This window comes from Patella vulgata, chromosome 7 (assembly GCF_932274485.2).
Source record: "Patella vulgata chromosome 7, xgPatVulg1.2, whole genome shotgun sequence".
NCBI classification, from domain to species: Eukaryota; Metazoa; Mollusca; class Gastropoda; family Patellidae; genus Patella; species Patella vulgata.
The window spans coordinates 36,346,328-36,366,607 of NC_065885.2; the positions used below are offsets into that span (position 1 = coordinate 36,346,328).

General features: G+C 36.9%; 2 protein-coding genes across 2 annotated transcripts; both read right to left on the reverse strand.

The window, feature by feature from the left end:
- Positions 1-353: 353 nt before the first annotated feature.
- On the reverse strand, positions 354-6,098 carry LOC126827991 (alpha-L-fucosidase). Its single transcript, XM_050557573.2, has 7 exons — positions 5,728-6,098; positions 5,214-5,320; positions 3,096-3,226; positions 2,462-2,595; positions 1,392-1,489; positions 720-852; positions 354-528 (listed from the first exon to the last, which is right to left on the reverse strand). Exons 1-7 carry the CDS (start codon positions 6,096-6,098, stop codon positions 354-356), a joined length of 1,149 nt encoding a protein of 382 aa, XP_050413530.2.
- Positions 6,099-9,532: 3,434 nt separating this feature from the next.
- On the reverse strand, positions 9,533-14,608 carry LOC126827828 (alpha-L-fucosidase). The gene is made up of 8 exons (XM_050557396.2): positions 14,238-14,608; positions 13,825-13,931; positions 12,905-13,035; positions 12,334-12,467; positions 11,702-11,799; positions 10,501-10,633; positions 10,017-10,187; positions 9,533-9,779 (listed from the first exon to the last, which is right to left on the reverse strand). The coding sequence occupies exons 1-8, from the start codon at positions 14,606-14,608 to the stop codon at positions 9,533-9,535; spliced, it is 1,392 nt and encodes a 463-aa protein (XP_050413353.2).
- Between the last annotated feature and the right edge of the window lie 5,672 nt (positions 14,609-20,280).

The window sequence follows — 20,280 nt, forward strand, 5'->3', positions numbered from 1 at the left end:
TCATTGACAGGTATTGGAGGAACCTTGATATATAGACCAGTTAAATGTCTAACTGTCCATTCAAAGGTACCAGGGTAGCCGAGTAATGTGACTACGGTGTTGGACTGTGGCATAGGGGCTGCTAAGGTAAGAGTAGAACCCACTGGCCAATTCAGTACTACGGCATAAACATACGAATTCTTCGTTGTATACCTATAAAATAAATAAATAGCTTGTTATTTGCATAGTGGGCGATATCGTAATACTGTCCTTGCAATTAAGAAATAGAATATTACATTGAAACAAATGACAATTTATATAGAGTTATCGTAATAATAATAATAATAATAATATATAATATGTATATTTCTTCATTACCATATATCCGGTGTTAATGTGTCATTTTGATGTGACCATGGTCTAGAACCCTTGATTGCTTCATTGTTGACATTTAACCACGCTCCCATGTCTCTCAGTCTCTCTTCAAATATAGGATTAATTCTACCTTCTTTTGTCGGACCAACATTCATTAACAGATTACCACCAAAGCTGTTATCAAATAAAACATGTAACTAATTTCAAAGTAGTTACTTAGTCGAAAAATTAAACCGTCGGTATTAATTGTGGAAATACTACTATTAACATTTTAATACTGTTAAAATTGGAATTTGTTGCCATGTTTACGACATCGGTAGTTTTTCCTTTTCTGAAAATTTGAAAAAAGGGAATCTTAGAAGTACCTGACTGTTTCAACAAACGTAGCTATTAGTTGATGGGTTGTTAAGAAATCTCTAATTTCGGCATTTCTTCTGAAACCCCAAGCTAATTTGTCAATGGTCATGGCATTTTCCCATTTTCTTTTCTGTAAGACACCTAAATAGAAAATTATTTCTTTAACGGCATTTTGTGCAGGTGCGGTTTATTTGTAAGAAATCTGTTTTCTTGTGTTTGATATACATAAAACTTCCACTGGCAGAACACGTTTAACGTCTCAACAAGACTAATACTATATAAGATTTTTGACTACATTTCGTTTTTGAATTTCTATGGGCACACGTGAAACGCTTAATCTTCACAGAATTCCAGATTCTTTCAGGCACAATACTAGAATGTACACGAAAGGGTCCCGGTTTTTGCATCCCTCTCAAGTTGTAGGGCAACACATTAATTGAGAATGCCACATTCGGTGCACCGAAATTATTTTGTTGGGATTCAAGCTCGAAACATTCCTCGCGAAAAATTTGTAATCCAATTTTGATTATATAGATTAAACTCTTTCTAAAAATGTATGCAGTAACTTATTATTTATTTGAGAAATTGTTAGATTGGTTGGCGATAAAGCTTGATCAGTGGAACATAAACTTTGTTTCATTATCAGAGACTACTTCTACCCCAAATAGAAAATAGCTAACCAGGTTGATATCTGTCGTCACAATTCCAGAAACCGCCATGTTGACACCTAGCATCGCTACCCCATCTATCATTTGTTATAACGGTAGCCTTAACAGGACTGAAAAAAGGAATAGATTAACGGTTTTGTATGTTTTCTTTGTGATTGTTTTCTTATATATCAGGTCTCAATCTCCAACATGCATAATGAGTCCTGGATAGACCTGTTTGCTAACTACGCCATCCTGTTTCAGTTTGCTATTGTTTGTGATATTTGTGTGTACATATATATGGGCGTATTGGTGACCCGTCTTCATTAGCTCTGTCTGAGCAGAACAGTAGGACGTTAAACCCCATTTCATTTCGTATTGATGATCCATTGCCAAGCATTGATGATAATAATAATAGTAGTTAAGATATCTCAATTCTTATTTGAACACATCCAAAGTGATGCCTTGTATCCAAAATACAGCATCAACGAATCAAATCGCTTATCACTCTGCTTAATCTGAACGTCTACACCACACATGGGCATCCTACCCCAATTAGAAGCAGAGTTAAGCCGAGGGCACAACTAACGTTTACGCACGTTGTTTACAGTAGTGGGGGGGAATGACCGTAGTTTAAACGCATTTAACGTAGTTAGACATCGCAGTTAACCGTAGTTATAAATGTAGTTTGAACTTCGAGGAACCAATGATTTGACCGTGGTTAGTCTAAAACTTTTCAACATGTTCAAAAATATCTGTACTAGGGTTTGACTACGTTTGAAGTACTGTCAAGTACGGTCAACTAGGGTAAAATAGGAACCTATTTCAACCTGGTTTACAGTTCAATTGAACAACTACGTGCGTGACCCCTAAGATGTAACTGCGGCTTTATTGCTCTCCAACAAGTGACATGCAGGCAAACAAAAGACTTCCGTTGTCGGGCTTACATTTCCATGAGTTGAAAAATATATTTTAACAATTTAAACAGTGGTAAGCTACATCATAAACTCAAAATAAAATAAATAAAAAAATAAATAAAAATAAACTCCAAAATATATGTATTCAAAATAAATTAAAGATTTACACTATGCATTAAGACTAACCTATCGTTATATAACCAAGCTATGAATTCTTTTGACTTCCAGTAATTACTTGTAGCTTCCCATTCGCCATCAGACCATACGATTTCCGGTTCGTAAGCATTTACAATTTCATAAAGTTCAGGCATAGTCTTTGTCTGAAATTTCAATTCTAACCAAATAGAGTCATGTAGTTTTGCTACAGCACGCATTTAACTAACACTAGAACATCTCGGATCTAACATACATATATTAGGGTCCACGCTATGGAGAGAGAGAGAGAAGAGAGAGAGAGAGAGAGAGATGGGGTCAACTCGACACAAACTAGGTCATTTCGGGACCAACACATTTTACTTCAATAATTCGCTTGCGCGTAAGGGTCTTTAGCAGTGGGAGGAAACCGGAGGACCCGGAGAAAACCCACGAGGTTGGACAGGCGACACTAGTCCTTGTCACATACAACTGGGGAATCGAAATCACGCCAGTTGACTCAAGGACAGACCTTATGATACAGCATGCACCCCCACCCCACACATCGCTATGGACATACAATGGTTGCACGTAAGGTTCTTTAACAATGGAAGAACAGTACGTCTTACACCATGCTGCCACCATAACCCACACAATAAACCCTTGATTGCTTTGTATATATACTTACATTAACAAAGTTTTGAGTTGTAAAATTATTGGCCTTGTCCTGTAAATACAAAGGATGTAACCACTCATAAAGACAATGGTACAAACCAAAATGGAGTGAAGTCTTTGTTTTTATAGCACTGGCAAGCTCACCTGAAAACAAAAGTACGGTATTGTTAAATTAAATGACCAATAACACAAACTTAAGAGTGTGGTGTCAATACACCGCAGATCAACCCCAATGTATAAAGGGCCTGACAACCTGAAATGAAATGGGGTTTAACGTTCTACTGTTCTACTCAGACTGGGCTAATGAAGACGGGTATACGTCAAATAGTGTGCATCAGGAACGTTAAAAAAAATGTGATACTAGTTGAACTATTGGTAGATTTGGATAAATGGTGCTACGCTTGAACATGTGTAGAAATTGCAATTCCAAGAGATTGTGATACCTATCGAGATGTCAGTCACAATGTAACGTTCCAGTAGTATGCTTAAAGTTTTAGCATTATTATACTAATTTGACAGTTTCTATTTAAATCTGATTGTCTTCTTGGGCCAGTAGTACTACATTATATACTATTCAAAAAAAGTAGGGGATATTTGATTTTTAAGTGTTATTAAAGTCACCTAATGAAACTGACGAAGAAACAAATGACAAAATGAAATGAAGTTCACATTCATCGATTTATTCCAAATGATCGTTAGACTAAGTAAGGCACAGACTGACCATTATAAAGGTAAAATGATACCCGGGGTCAAACAGCAAAGTTACCACAGCATCACAACCAAGTCAGTAACGGGTAAATCCTCCTCTGTTTGCCAAACAAGCATTGATCCGACGTGGCATACTCCTAATGAGACGTCTAAGGTCATTTTGGTCCAGATTGTCCCATTCCTGTTGCAACGCAGCAGCAAGTTCTTGGACATTGGCAGGACGTTGTTGACGTTGACGTAACCTCTGTCCAAGCATGTCCCAGACATGCTCGATGGGGGAGAGGTCGGGACTCAGTGCTGGCCAAGGTAATGTGGTGATGTTCTGTTGTTGGAGGTAACCTGTAACGATCCTGGCCCTGTGACATCTTGCGTTGTCATCCTGGAAGATGAAACGGCGGCCATGACGTCGTGCGAACGGCACAACATGGACTGCCAAGATGTTGTCCCGGTAGTACTAGCCTGTAACACGCCCTGCAACAACATGTAAAGCCGTTCTTCCAGCAACAGTGATGCCTCCCCACACCATAACAGAACCACCCCCAAATCGATCATGTCTGATGACGTTAACGTCTTGGAAGCGCTCGTTTCGACGACGCCAAACCCTCCTACGTCTGTCCAAAAAATCAACAGTGAACCTTGACTCATCTGAAAACATCACATTGCTCCAGCGTCGATTATCCCAGTGTTGACGATCCCTACACCAACGACGTCTTGCCTGAATGTGATGATCTCTCAAACAAGGGATCACGCGAGGACGTCGGGCGCGAAGGTGACCCCTATGCAGTCGATTCCGAATCGTCTGGCCACTCACTCTCACACCAGTGTCTGTTTGAAGACGAGCGCTGATCTGATTTGCTGTGATGACACGATTTCTCAAGGCCAAGGTACGGATAAATCGATCCTGGGCTTGAGTTGTCGCCCTTGGTCGACCTGAGCGTGGTCTGTCCTGTACAGATTGTGTATCACGGTATCTGGACCATAGCCTGCTTATGACAAACTGAGAAACATTCATCGTCCGCGCCACAACCGCCTGTGTTGTGCCGATCTGTAGCATGCCAAGGGCACGTAACCTTTCATTTTGGGTAAGCCGACGCATATCAAAATTTGTTTTCTGGTCACTAAAACAATTAAACTGATGTTTCCACCCTGGAATTCAACGCCACAATGACTGTAACATTCAAAGTCAGAGTCGTGCAAATCTTGGGTTGGACCCCCATGATGATCCCAAGCATCACCTGCATTCCATGCGGTAGCTATTGGTGCGTTTGGGCGTCACATGTAACTGGAAATGTTTCTTCTGTTAGGTTCTATAGTGACTTTTTTCGTAGTCATTTGCATATTTTAGTATTATGCCCCCAAAATCAAATATCCCCTACTTTTTTTGAATAGTATATATATTTAAATATCAGACTGTATATCTTACCGACGATGTCTCGTTTAGGTCCTACTGCCATTGAGTTCCAGTTAAAGGCGTATTTAGAAGGCCAGTTTGTAAAACCTTCGCAATGCTTACTGGTAAATACGATATATCTGAAAATAACTACTGAGATTTAAAAAAGATATTAAAATGTTTATAATAGGTCATTTATACAAAGCAATGTAATCGTTAACATAACTCGTGAAAGAGAGAGAGAGAGAGAGAGAGAGAGAGAGAGAGAGAGAGAGAGAAATGGGGTTTAACGTCCACTCGACACAAACTAGGTCATTTCGGGACTAACATATGGTTTAATTTTATTTCAATAATTCGCTTGCGCGTAGGGGTCTTCAGCAGTGGGAGGAAACCGGAGGACCCGGAGAAAACCCACGAGGTAACTCGTGAAAGAAGTCTTTTCAAACAAGTTAATCGCGGTGCCTTTTAGTTTAACATATTGGAAACATCTTTATTGTGTAAACCATAACATACAATTTTGGTAAAGTACAATACTAACTAAACTTACTCTGCTCCAGAGGCAGTAAACAGATCTGACCATTCATTGGGATCATAGAATTCAGCAGTAAATTGTTCAGCAAAATCAGCATATGTAAAATCTGGTCTGTAATTAGCTTTCATATAATCGTCATAAACTTTCAATTTGTCTCCTTTCCAATACTGCCAAAACCACGCCACCATAGTATTTGGAGGAAATGATATTGACGGCACCGAGAACACTCCCCAATGAATAAAAATACCAAGCTTTGCTTCATCATACCAGGATGGTAGTGGTCTACTGTCTATTGATTCCCATGTTGGATTGTATCTAATTGCCCACGTGTAGTCACACCCTAAGAGCAGCGAGATGGCATACACACACGTACGCGTAAGTAACATCACTATTCGAACTGTGGCGAATATACTCAATATTATTGCTAAATACCATTGCTTAACACTGTATGATCTAGATAAAGCAGGGTTGAACAGCTGTCATTAGTAGGAGAAACAGATCCACTGACGGATCTTTATTGGGGGCACAGCCAACCAGAAATCCTCAACTATCTGTAATTCAAAATATGTATTGAAAAGAATAAAGTTCAAAGCTACCATAGGGTAGAAAATAAGCGAAACTTTAAATTGTACTGCATTTTAGGGCCATAAAAGTTTTGATATTGTATCGAATTTGTATTTCCTGTTCTTAAGTGGTTGCAATGGATTTTCTCTTTTAAACATACTACTTTTAATAGCTCATGTTATGTGCCCATATAACTAGTGCCGAACCTTAAAGCTAGTAAGGAATATTTAAATGTTTTGTATAAAAGACAATAAAAGGCAGTGATTAGTCATATATAGGTTTCCTGGTACTCTTTTGAAGTTATCCCCTGATCAGATTGTCAGAGCAGACAAAAATTCATTCTTTCAAATAGAATTGTCTGAAGCTTTGACACACAAGATTCATATCAAGCGGATTTGTTTTTATCTCGACAGCACCGACAGATGTAAGAGCTGGCCAGCGCTAAGCTAAAGTTGCATACTTCACCATACAGTTGTATGTCGTATTACCAGTCGATGGGGTCGTGAATAAATTTTCCCGATCCCAAGTTTCCTACTACAATCCACCCTAATTAGCTTCCAAGTAGAGAAGAGAAATTGGTAGTGTTATGTTTTTAAATTTGTAGCAGTGACAGTTTTTATTCTTCTGAGAATGGCGTCCTTCAGAAGATAATGTTAATCAGTCAGTGATCTAATATACTCCATTTGTGAGGAAAAAAAACTTAACCTTAATCTTTAAGATTTATTTAAAACAGTTCGACATGCGTTATTGTAACATGCTGATAAGAAACTGTAATATATCGATGACCCTTCAGTATCCCAAAAAATTCTCCAAGATCTGCTCGACTTTGCTTAGCTTTCTATTCACCAACATCACGTGTTCTATACGGAGCAACCTAGAACCTAAAACTAAATTGATAATCTTCTGTACCAGCATGTTGTTTTTTATCCATCATTTATATCAAAATTAACCAAAGACACCATCCAATATATGGAACTATACTAACAATAACTGGCATGTTATATAATAATACAATAAATGTTAGCAATGTGTAGAGTAAGAAATTAGTGCCCAGTTTTAAACTTCCTTTTTTAAAAACAACGTTTTCAGTGCTTAAACGATTTCTTGGTTTTGTAGCAAAAGCTTCCCCGGGGAACCGCTAATTGCTAACACAAATACACGTCATGTTACCTAGCTAGTCTCCACAAACACCATTGGCTTTTGTATATATTGTCATATAAAATTTACTTAAAATTAGTCTGGTCATGAACCCCCGTTTCCGTACCCTTAGAACGACTTTAAGTTTGACTTTTCAACTCCAACGCATTTTTCACAGACCACTATAGTTAGGGAATATTCATAAAGGGAACACGTAATGTAGAACTGTTTATCCTAACACCGGGAAGATGTTCTTCAAACAGCTCAACAGAGGCTTTTGTCACCTCCATCCAATGAGAGGGTGATATTCTTTAAAAAGGCGATTCCTTATTTACGAGAACACATCACATCTATTTTAATATAAACATAATGCTTCTTAAATTAAAATAAAACAGTTTATATTGACCATATGCTATTTATTATACATTTACCACATTAGATAATTTAAAAATCCAAGTCCATTAACAAGCAGTACCGGGATAACCTGTGACTTTTAGGTAAGAGTAGAACCCATTGGCCAATTTAGAATTTAGTACTACAGCATAGACATGTGAAGTCTTCCTTGTATACCTGTAAAATATATGAATAGGTTATTATTTCCATAGTGGGTGATATTATATTACTTTGTTTGCAGATATTAAAGATTACGTTTTGTATATCTTTTACGTTTTTAAAGGATACACAAGCAAATACTAAATTATAGGATTAAATCATGAAAATAACTTTACATTATCTTGATGATTCTAGCATTATATAAACATTGGCGCAAAAAATGAAATGAAATGAAATGAAATGGGGGTTAACACACTACTAGGCTGCACCGATTGGGCTAATGAAGACGGACATAACCATACAGTGTGCTGTAAGGAAAATCATGCCAGGACAGAGGCGCCACGGCCTACTCTTATATCGAGCTATTAGTGAGCAGAAATTCGGCCGTATATCTGTTATCACTCATCACTTCATTCAGTTATATAGAGGGATAACTCATGTTTTCCTTTGGCGTTCGTCACTTCCGATTCATGACACCTGTATTACTCATCTATCGTAGGATTGATCTCTGTGTTAAAATTATATTTGGAACGTGTTTAACCAATTCTATCACATATGTGATAATGACTGACACCAATATTTTCCTTTAATTTCGGGACTATCATATTACATTGTTGATATACAATAATCAGTGATGAGAGTGACTTTTATCTTTGATGATAGGGGCCCACTTAGAGGAAGTAGATTAGAAAAGCGCACTAAAACAGTGTTCCTAACACAAACTGTTTTAATGTAACATGAATCAAATTGCACTTTTTAGTTCACTTTGCGTGGGGGGTTTTCTCGGAAAATCTAAGAAAAGTAAATGAACAAATTTGATGGATACACTCAAAATGTATGTAGTTTGCACCGGGGGCTAAGTGGGAGGGGCGCGATGACGAGCTTTGCGTCATGGTTTTGAGATTTTGCGCCCCTTGAGGTTTTGCGAATCTCGAAAAATGACTAAAGATCTCGCGGTTTCAATGCGGTTTTCAACATTGTAATCATAATCATAGTGGGAGCCACGGTGGCTAGGTGGTTAAGACGCTGGCTCGCTAGCCTGGAGGTCGGGTGTTCGATCCTTGCATTGGCCGAGAAATTTCATCTGGATTTTCCGACGTGGTGCAGAACGGTGGGCCTGACAAGGACAGTGGTCAAGTCTTTCGGATGATACGAAAAACCTAGGTCCCGTGTATACATTGGAATGCACGTAAAAGATCCCTTGGCAGTTGGAATTGGATATAAGAGTAGGCGATAGTGCCGCTGCCCGTCTTCATTAGCCCAGTATAAGTGTAGAACAGTAGGACGTTAAACCCCATTTCATTTCATAACCATAGTGCTCAACCAATGGCAAAAATACACCGTGGGTCAGATATGCTACAACTCGACTCGACTGTAGCTTACATTAGATAAACGATTTATAAAATTCACAGACAAGCTTTAACCATGTAATAGATAAATATGCCAGGTAACTCATATATTTATTTTTGTTCAATTGGAGCAGAGATAAATAAAGTTGTCAATAAATATGCTTAAATATAAACAAACACAATAAAACAGTATATATCAATTATATTGTTTATTTTTATTAAACATTCTCCAAATTAGTGAATTTCAAAACCCATGCCCATTTACACGGCAATTTATTAGCAGCTATTGGCAAAATCGTGATATCAAGACCAGATGATGGTCTTGCTTTCCATTGAAAAGGGCCAGGATACCCAAGCATTGTAACGACGGTGTTTGTTTGTGGCATTGGGGCTGCTAAGCTAAGAGTAGTTCCCATTGGCCAGTCAAGTACTACAGCATAAACAGCGGAGTCTTTCATGGTATACCTGTAAATAGATAAGACATTAATAATTAAATTAGAACCCTTTGGTTGGAGCTATACTAGATCATTACTGCCAATTTATATCTTCATGGATATGTTATAGAGTTTTGAATCTTAATCATTAAATGACGATAACTAAAATTGGTATTGGTTGATTTAAATAAAATTAATTCTTAACATTTATTCTGAATTGTGGTAATTTATTATTTTACAATAATGATGTATAACTTATAATCATTACCATATATCTGGTGTTAATGTGTCATTTTGATGTGACCATGGTCTGGAACCCTTGATTGCTTCATTGTTGACATTTAACCACGCTCCCATGTCTCTCAGTCTCTCTTCAAATATAGGATTAATTCTACCTTCTTTTGTCGGACCAACATTCATTAACATATTACCACCACAACTGTGTTTTTATAAAAATAAAACAGTCAATTATATTAAATTCTAAGTTTTTTATATAAATACAATAAACTGATCATGTATGTGGACATTATGTTTACGATAATAAACACAATTCCACAAATTGTAAAGCGCAATCAATGTCCATAACTATAAACTAGTGTAGTACTTGGACTTCACTACTGGATCATGTCAAAATGACAAGATAGTAAGGAGTTAACATAAAAGTCATTGTTTTATGGTGCGTTACACCCGACACTAGGACACATTTCATTATTTTCAGTCTAAACAAAGTAAAATGAGACAGTTTATAATACCTGACCGTTTCTACAAAAGTAGTTATCAGTTGATGAGTTGTTAGGAAATCTTTAATTTCGGCATTTCGTCTAAAACCCCAAGCTATACTATCAATGGTCATTGCATTCTCCCATTTTCTTTTCTGTAGTACACCTTAATATAATGATTAAGATTCGTGTTATCAAAGATACATTATGCGAGATTAGATAAAGATTTGGCAGTTCTCGCTATAATAGCTAAACACAGGTAATGTAAAGGGGATATGTACAAAACAGGGGCGGATCTAGGAATTTTGAAAAGGGGGGGGGCGCTGCAAAATGAAGGCATTGACCGCGGAGACGGGGCACGCCGCTGTGGGGGGGGGGGGGTCCCAAGAAAATTATCCGTTGTTTCCTTGCATCTGTAGCCATTCCAAGAGCTATTTCCCAGACTGGTGTGTTTGAGTCATTTGGGATCCCTACAACGGGTTGGGAACGGACATATTTGAGTCTGAGAAAAGGCACTTTCAGCAGTAAAAAAGGGCCTCTGGAAAATTTCAGTCACATTACTTTATTCGGGGCCGAGAAAACCTCATTTAAAAAAAAACCGTGCCTCAATTGTCATTGTAACCGCTGTAACGATAGTAAAAAAGAAGTCTAAATTATCCACTTTTGCGGTTAATCATCAATGGATATTGACCAGTAGATCGGATTCAAATCTAATGAAAAACAGACACATAAGATGGCATCGCGAGTTGATTATGGTCTTGTCATGTTAACAAATGTCTAATTAAAAGTTCATATAACATTTCAGGCCTAAAGAAAGACCCGAAATAGGCATATTTAGCTCTTGCATAATGTATGTTTAATTAACCAGTTGAAATGTCAAGTGATGACAGTCACATTGGTGCTCAACCAATGTCAAATAGAGCTGACTGAATACTATTTAATCCTAGTTGCACTGGACAGAATAATTAAATTATAATAATCATGTCCTTTAAAATAATGATCTGTACGACGGTGTGCTTTCTATTTTTGAAAGACACGATACCACTTCTAATATGTTTGTTTAAATGGTGACGCTATTACTCAAGGGAACCCTTATTTACAGTAGCATGAACATCTAATACCATTATTTTGTTTTAAAATTTTACATAGCTACCCAGGTTATCAGCATTCGATACTTGTTTTATATGCTGTCCTCCCTGGGACATACTTTCTACATTGGAAGCAAACTAATTACCAGGTTGATATCTGTCTGAGCAAGTCAAGAAACCACCATGATGACAGGTTGCATCGCTGCCCCATCTATCGTTTGTTACCACAGTATCTTTGACTGGGCTGGAAACAGTATATTAATAATATATAAACGTATGCAACATAGTAAATTAAAATGTATTAAAGGGACAATAACACTCTTGCTGACTTGACAGCTCCAGAAAATAAATAATAGCCTTATTCTAAGTATTAGATGTTTAAGTATCCTACCTGTTGTGTAAATTATCCATTAAATCCTATTTTACTTGTCCAGAGGCTTCGAAAACATTTTTAAATCCAAGTCACATTTGAAAAGCTTTACGTTAGGCTTTTCAAATCATTTAGTTGAATTTTTCCAATTTTTTAAATTAGGTGTGTTAAGATAAAATTTGTATCATCAATTAATTGGAATATTGTAAAATAGTACAATTTGTTGACCAGAATAAAGATTGGGACATATTATTCAGTTACAACAAAAGTGGTATTGAGCCTTTAAATTAGGTATCTTGGGCTGATCAGAAATTACCCATCATCGAACTTATTCAAGGTAATCATGTAATTAGCTATTCACCAACCTTCACAAAGCCCACTGAATTAGAATCCAAGTTATCATCTTACCTTTCATTATACAACCAGGCTATAAAATCTGTTGACTTCCAATAATCACTTGAAGCCTCCCAATCGCCATCAGACCATATGACTTCCGGTTTGTAAGCGTTTACAATTTCATAAAGCTCTGGCAAAGTCTTTGTCTGCAATTTAGATTGCCGTATAATATAATCTCCCCTATTAATATACATTTACTTACATTCGGTTAATTACCCAACTACGCAGAGTACGAGAACTGCAATAGTGTAGCACTACCCTGCTACACCTTTTGTGACGGAGATCAAATGTAACACCATCCTGTTCATGTAAAACCCAAAAGACGTTAAGCACACCTTTATATTACAATAAATTGCAAAACGACACCAAAACAGATATGTGGCAATAAACCGTATTTGATATATACAAATCTATGACCTCAATATGACTAGAATATGACTTCATGTTGTAACACATAGCCCTTAAAAACCGTGTTCTTATGTGTTCATAAAGCAGAACACACCTTTGACACAACAACTATAACCGAATAAGAAATTAACTCTGGTGAACACCCATTTAACATCTGAATTGTAAATATACTTACATTGACAAAGTTTTGAGTTGTAAAATTATTGGCCTTATCCTGTAAATACAAAGGATGGAACCATTCAAAAAGAGAATGGTACAAACCAAAATGAAGTGATGTCTTTGTTTTTATAGCATTTGCAAGCTCGCCTGAAAATAAAAATATATTTTGAAATACGACGCATGTGCAATACGACACAAATCAACTCTAATAGACAATAGAGCCTAGGGCAGATCAAAATAGTCATTGCTCTTTTAGTGACTTAACTGAACACGCTCAAGTTTGTAAACACTACTCTTGATTATTTTGATAAAGTTTGGTGTTGTTCAAGCCTATTAATTAAGAACACTGTAGACAACTTGTAAAAAACCTCAAATACGTAGAGGAGATGGCACCTCGGCCTCCGTGGTTTTTTTTATAGAAAAGGGCAACCGCTGATACAATATTGACAAACGATTGTAAAGATGCCTATGCGTCATCAATAGAATGTAAAGTGAATAATATTACGAGTAGATAACACTGATTAATAGATTTAAATGATCTTTGAATCATTGATGCCTTTTGATATGCCTATGTGTATTATGAGTATGTGTTTGCGTTAGGCGGTATTATCTGGTTCAGTGATATTGTCTGCAGCAACGCATGCTGAGATAAGATTAATAGTATATTAAATCTTTTAAATCAGCGAGGTACAAGCTCCACTGTTTCTACAGTGAACGGATGACAGTATTCATATTGTTTCAAAATTTTTAACAATTATGGATACAATGTAGGCCTATCAATCCATTCAGCACAATAAAACAATGACTTTGCTTCTGGGACATTGGTAAAAGCCCCATGTCAACATTTTATATTTATGGAGTTTGGAATGTTTTATCGTCTTTTAGGACCATTAGCATTATATTTTATATTGTTAGATATCTGGCTATAGATCTTACCAACGATGTCTCGTTTAGGTCCTACAGCCATTGAGTTCCAGTTAAACGAATGATTAGAGGGCCAGTTTGTAAAACCTTCATGATGCTTACTAGTAAATACGATATATCTGAAAATAAATACTGAGAAATAAAATCCATTGATTAATTATACAAATTAACGAAATCTGTAAGGTAACTCGTGAAAGTCTATTCAACCATGATAACCACGATGCTGTATCACAGTTAAAAACGTACAACATATTGAGAACATGGTTATTGTGTGCATATAGCATATTCTACAAGCCAACAGTGAGGATGATTCCACAATAGATGCATTGTGTCCCATAAAGTGTGACAGACAGACAATAGTCCCATGCTTTCGTCGATGGGGGCATTAACGTACGAAACTAAATGAACAATGTATATTGACTTACTCTGCTCCAGAAGAATTAAAAATGTCTGCCCATTCATTGGCATCATAGAATTCAGCAGTAAATTGTTCAGCAAAATCAGCATAAGTAAAATCTGGTCTATAATTAGCTTTCATATAGTTGTCAAACGCTTGTAATTTGTCTCCTTTCCAATACGTCCAAAACCACGCCACCATACCATACGGAGGAAATGATATTGACGGTACCGAGAATACTCCCCAATGAATAAAAATACCAAGCTTTGCTTCATCATACCAGGATGGTAGTGGTCTACTGTCTATTGATTCCCATGTTGGGTCGTATCTAACTGCCGATGTGTAGTCACACCCTAAAAGCAGCAAGGCAGAATATAAACATGTACACGAGAGTAACATTCTTATTCAAACTGTGGCAAGTAGACTAAACGTATTTCTTGTAAGTTTCAAAGATAAAGCAGGATTTAACAGCTGTCATAGGCGGGTGTATTTCGTCCAGAACCCACGAGTTTTAGTTTTAGTCACTAGTATACGCTAATAGTATGAGCGGCCAATAGTTCACTGCTTAGTAGCGTACCATTAAAACTGTTTCGATTTATAGACCAAACATTACTTTGATGTGTTTTTGTATCGGAAGTCAGTTATTTTGATATTTATTTAAATGAAATAGCGTTTAACGTCCTACTGTTCTTCTCCGGCTGGGCTAATTCGGAATGACATACGTCATACAGTGTTCTATGGGGGAAATTTGCTTGGATAGCAGCGCTACGGTCTAATCTTGTATGGAATTCCATCTGCCAAGGGACCTTTTACGCGCACGCGTAGGTGTACGCGTCAACTCGGTTTCCCGTACCATCCAAACGACTGACTATACGTTCTCCCTTGTCAGGGCAATGTGTCATTGTGACGTGACCATGGTCTAGATCTAGAACACTTGATTGCTTCGTTGTTTACATTTAACCACGCTCCCATATATCTCAGTCTCTCTTCAAATATAGGATTAATTCTACCTTCTTTTGCAGGAACAACATTCATATATTACCACCACCGCTGTGTTTTTATAAAAATAAAACAGTCAATTATATTAAATTCTAAGTTATTTATATAAATACAATAAACCGACCATGTATGTGGACATTTTGTTTACGACGATAAATAAAATGCCATAAATCGTGAATTGCAATTAATGGCTACAACTACAAATTACATATAGTGTAGTACTTGGACATCACTTCTGGATCGTATCGAAATGCCAAGATGGCAAGTAGTAAATATACATTTCCTAGTTTTATGTTGCGTTACATCAAAGTCTAAACAAAGTTAACTTTCATAACATAAAACCGGTTATAATCACCTGACCGTTTCTAAAAAGTAGTTATTAATTGATGAGTAATTGTTAGGAAATCTTTAATTTCGGCGCTTCGTCTAAAATCCCGAGCTATACTATCAATGGTCATGGTATTTTCCCATTTTCTTTTCTGTAGTACACCTTAATTGAAAGTTTAATTGTATTTTTGGTCTTGTGCATGTTCACATCATATAATGTTCAAGAATCGGGTTAATTAATGAACCAGTTGAAATATCAAGTGATAACAGCCCCCAAAGTGATGGCACCAAAGCAGTAGATATGTGGCAATAAACCGTATTTGATATATACAAATAAATCTATGACCTCAACAGGACTTCAAGTTGTGTTCTTGTAATACGTAACACTTGAAAACCGAGTTCCTCTAAATATGTGTTTATATAGTAGAATGCATTTCTAATAAAACGGAAAAGACATCAGCACTGACAAACACATAATATATACATCTGATGTATATTTACATTGACAAAGATTACCTTTTCCTATAAATACAAAGGATGGAACTAGTAATTCAAAACAAGAATGGTATAAACCAAAACGAAGGCTTTGTTTTTTATAGCACTTGCAGGTTCACCTGAAAATAAAAGAATTTTGAAATTGTATGTATTTTCTTTAAGAAAATAAAGAGGGAAAGTGGGAACAATACATAGCGTGACGCTGATCAAAACAGCTTTAGCCCTTTAGTGACTTAACTGAACACGCCCATCTTTAAAACACTAACCTGGATTATTCTGATAAAGTTCTAAGTTGTTCAAACAGATTAATTAAAACATTGGGGTGGGGGCGACTTAATTGTAAAGAACTTAGATAAGTAGATCGCACCTTGACCTCCATGTTCGATGACAGAAAAGGGCTACCGTTGATACATTGACAAGCGAATGTAACGTGAATTTTACGAGTAGATAACACTGACTAATAGATTTGAATGATTATTGGATCATTTATGCCCTTTGATCTGCTACTTTTAGCCTTTATATGTACGGTCTAAAAGTCAGCCAAGAATACCAAGCTTTGCCTTATCATACCAGGATGAATTGTTTCAATGGCATTTAGTAATTGAACTGGGGCATACAGGTCACAATTCTATGGAATACAATTACTGCTTATTCATATTTTATCATTGCTTGGTAATGACTAGAGAAGCCTAGTCGAAACGTCGCTCAGTAAGAAGCAGTAATTGTATTCCATAGAATTGAGACCTGTATACATACCAGGATGGTAGTGGTCTATTGATTCCCATGTTGGATCGTATCTAACTGCCGATGTGTAGTCACTTCTCAAGAGCAGCAAGATGGAATACACACAAGTATACGCCAGTAACATCGTTATTCGAACTGTGGCAAGTAGGCTAAAAAAACTAGATAAAGTAGGATTTAACAGCTGTCATCGGCGGGCGTAATTTTTTCCATTATGGAAGACCAAACAGCTCTTTATTCGGCGTTCTTGATTCATAATCATTCTTACTTCTTAATTTGTTGTCGTCTTTCGGCATTTGTATACTAAAATTAACATGTTTATCTTAATATCAATATTTGTTTTACAAATCATTTTTATATCAGATTTTTAAGTTGTATCTTTGTTTAATTATATTGAAATATAACGATAGAATTTCTTTTAGAAAATCAAAATATTACATTTACATTACATCTGAAACATACAATGAAAAACAAATCTAGATTTAAAAAATTCCAAATACAAATCACCAAATACTAATCTTGCACAACCATTGTCAAAAGCTATTTCTCCAAATTCATCTAACCTAAATATTATGACCACAGATGACGCTAGTGGTGGGCTGTCAAAAGGCTCTTCATAAAGGATACATATAATTATCTCCCGCTATATCGTCTAATTGCCAATGATGAATCTTACCAATATTTTTTTTTATAGCAATGTCTTTGCTCCGATATAAATTTCTGGCTTTGGCGATATTACGACCCTTATCTGACGACAGTCATGAAATGACATGCATGTATGAACGACTTTCAAAAATGGCTTAGTTTTACTATTCTGTATTAATGATAATGTTGTTCCCTATTAAAGATACGTTCCTGCGTGCAAACTGGGTGATTTGATGATGTATTTGGACTAAAAACACATTCAAACTAATTAATCTATCAACATTTGCTTCAAATACTTCACAAAAAATCCGGTTTCCTCCCACTGCTAAAGACCCCTACGCGCAAGCGAATTATTGAAATAAAATTAAACCATATGTTAGTCCCGAAATGACCTAGTTTGTGTCGAGTGGACGTTAAACCCCAATTCTCTCTCTCTCTTCCCAAAAAACTGTTTTCGCGAGGGAATACTCTACTATAAAAAATCTATTAAAAGAAGTCATGTTTGTGTAACGTGACTTTGCTAACGCACTACCTAGCAACTGGTGCGAACCAGGAGGAGAATTTATTCACAAGACGATATTGTCTTTAATTACTAACCACGTGTTTTTTTATCTCAGAAAGTGGTGTACGTTTAGCTCTTCATCCAGCGCCCAATCATCGCGTGCTTCCTTTGCCGTGACGCGAGCCGTTTAGGGGAACCCTTACATGTTTGTCCTGTATGCAAGACTGGATATTTCTACTTTCCATATATACCAAAATTGCCATACTTTTATTGGAAATAAGCACCCGATAAATACTTTTCTGGGAAAGTATCTTTAAAGGAGACGCGGTGGCTCTGTGGATGGGCGCTATACCGGTGTTGACAGAAAAAATTCTTCTGGATTTTTCTACACTGTTGCAATTTTTAGTGGTGCAGGACGGATAAAAAGCGTATCGTCATTCGGATGGTATGAAAAGCGGAGGTCCCGTGTCCGTAATTCAGAAGATGGAATTCGAAATAGAAGTATGCCGTAGCGCCGCTGTCCGGACACAATTTTCCTCACAGTTTACTGTATGACGTATGCCAGTCTTTTGCAGAGTCGGTGCAGAATGTCGGGCGTTAAATCTCATTTCATTTCTGCTTACTATTAAAACACAACCGAACGTCATTGCTACTAAACTTTGGATTCTACAAGATGTAGTTCATATACTGACCTGCTTTGACTGATAACCCCGATGTTTGACTTATATGGTAGGGTTGGGTGGCCGAATGGCTCACGCGTGAGCGTTGCATCATCAGGTCTATCATTGGTCATGTGGCGTGGTTTTAGGGAGAGGGGTTTAATATAGGTTATGGCTGTTCCCCAATCCCTATTAAGATACAAATCTGAATAAAAAGGTTTCTTATATAAAAAAGGGCGTGATTTCGATTCCCCAGTAATACGTGACAAGGCGTACGGTCACCTGTCCAACCTCGTGGGTTGGCTCCGGGTCCTCTGGTTTCCTCCCACTGCTAAAAACCCCTACACACTAGCGAATCATAAATAAAATAATGACCTATTATACTCCATTTTTCTATCTCTTATAATATGTATTTCATCGTTGGCTTTGTATGCAACTGATATTAAAATGCTACATAGTGAGTCTGTTGATCAGATCATGCAAATATCTTCCTGATAGTTCTGAAAACATAAATCCTTCAAATTCTATTTTATTTCATAAATCTGCGTTCGGTGTGGAAGGTTTAACAACGTCCCCGTTAATAGAAAGAACTGACAACCAGTATAATATAAAATTGATTTAAATCGCTTTATTGGACTAGCAGCTCTTCATTCAAAAACAAATAGGTGTACGTCAACTCCGTGTACTTGTCATGATGCTTGGTAATTTTCGGGAAAAGAAGGTGCACAAGTACGAAACATATTCGAGGTCACAAAGATAAAGCCACCAGAATACGTCTTGAACCTATTTCTGTGATAAGTGTGAATATTGAAATTATGAATCCGGGGGCCTGTTTCACGAAATTTTAAGTAAGATAAAATCCAAATTTTAGTAATTTAATTGGATAGTATTAGATTGATTTTAGTGCTTAGCCAATCAAAATTGAAGTATCTACTAAAATTTGGATTTTATCTCTAGTTAAAATTTCGTGAAACAGGGCCCAGTTCGACAGTCCATAAAAATAAAAAAAAGACATATAAATCAGGGTTAAGGCGTAGTTATAGGCCAGTGACTCGGTGAATCCTGTGATATTTCGGTAATTACCTGACAGTGATAATCCAACAGTTAAATCAACACTTCAGCTAACGATGAAATGAAATGAAATGGGGTTTACCGTACTTCTGTTCTGCTCCGACTGAGCTAATATAGACGTCCGATAGGTTTGATACAGCAGAGAAAATTAATAATTACATTGTTAATCTTAATACTGAGTGTGTGTGTGTGTGTGTGTGTGTGTGTGAGAGAGAGAGAGGGAGAGAGAGAGAGAGGGGGGTAGAGAGCTGGGATTGCAAGGAAAAGGGTGCTTGAACAGTACATATGGATTCAATTTAAAACAGTATACTGGTGGATTGCAAAGTACAGGAAGGTGGACGACCAGAACATTGTAGATGGATGATACAATATTAGCCCGGAGCAGAACAGTAGGACATTGAACCCCATTTCGTTTCATTTCCATAAACACGGATGATTCGAATTTCGGTGCACAATGTTATGTCCCCCGCCTTTTTCGCAATTATTTACAAATTTTGTGGACCCTCTAAATCTATATTAAGGGTCAACAGATCTCGAATGGGTTTGATTTTATATATATTAAGGATCGAACGATCTCGAATGGGTTTGATTTTGACGCAATGTTCCCTTTTCCGAAAACATTGTTAGCACGA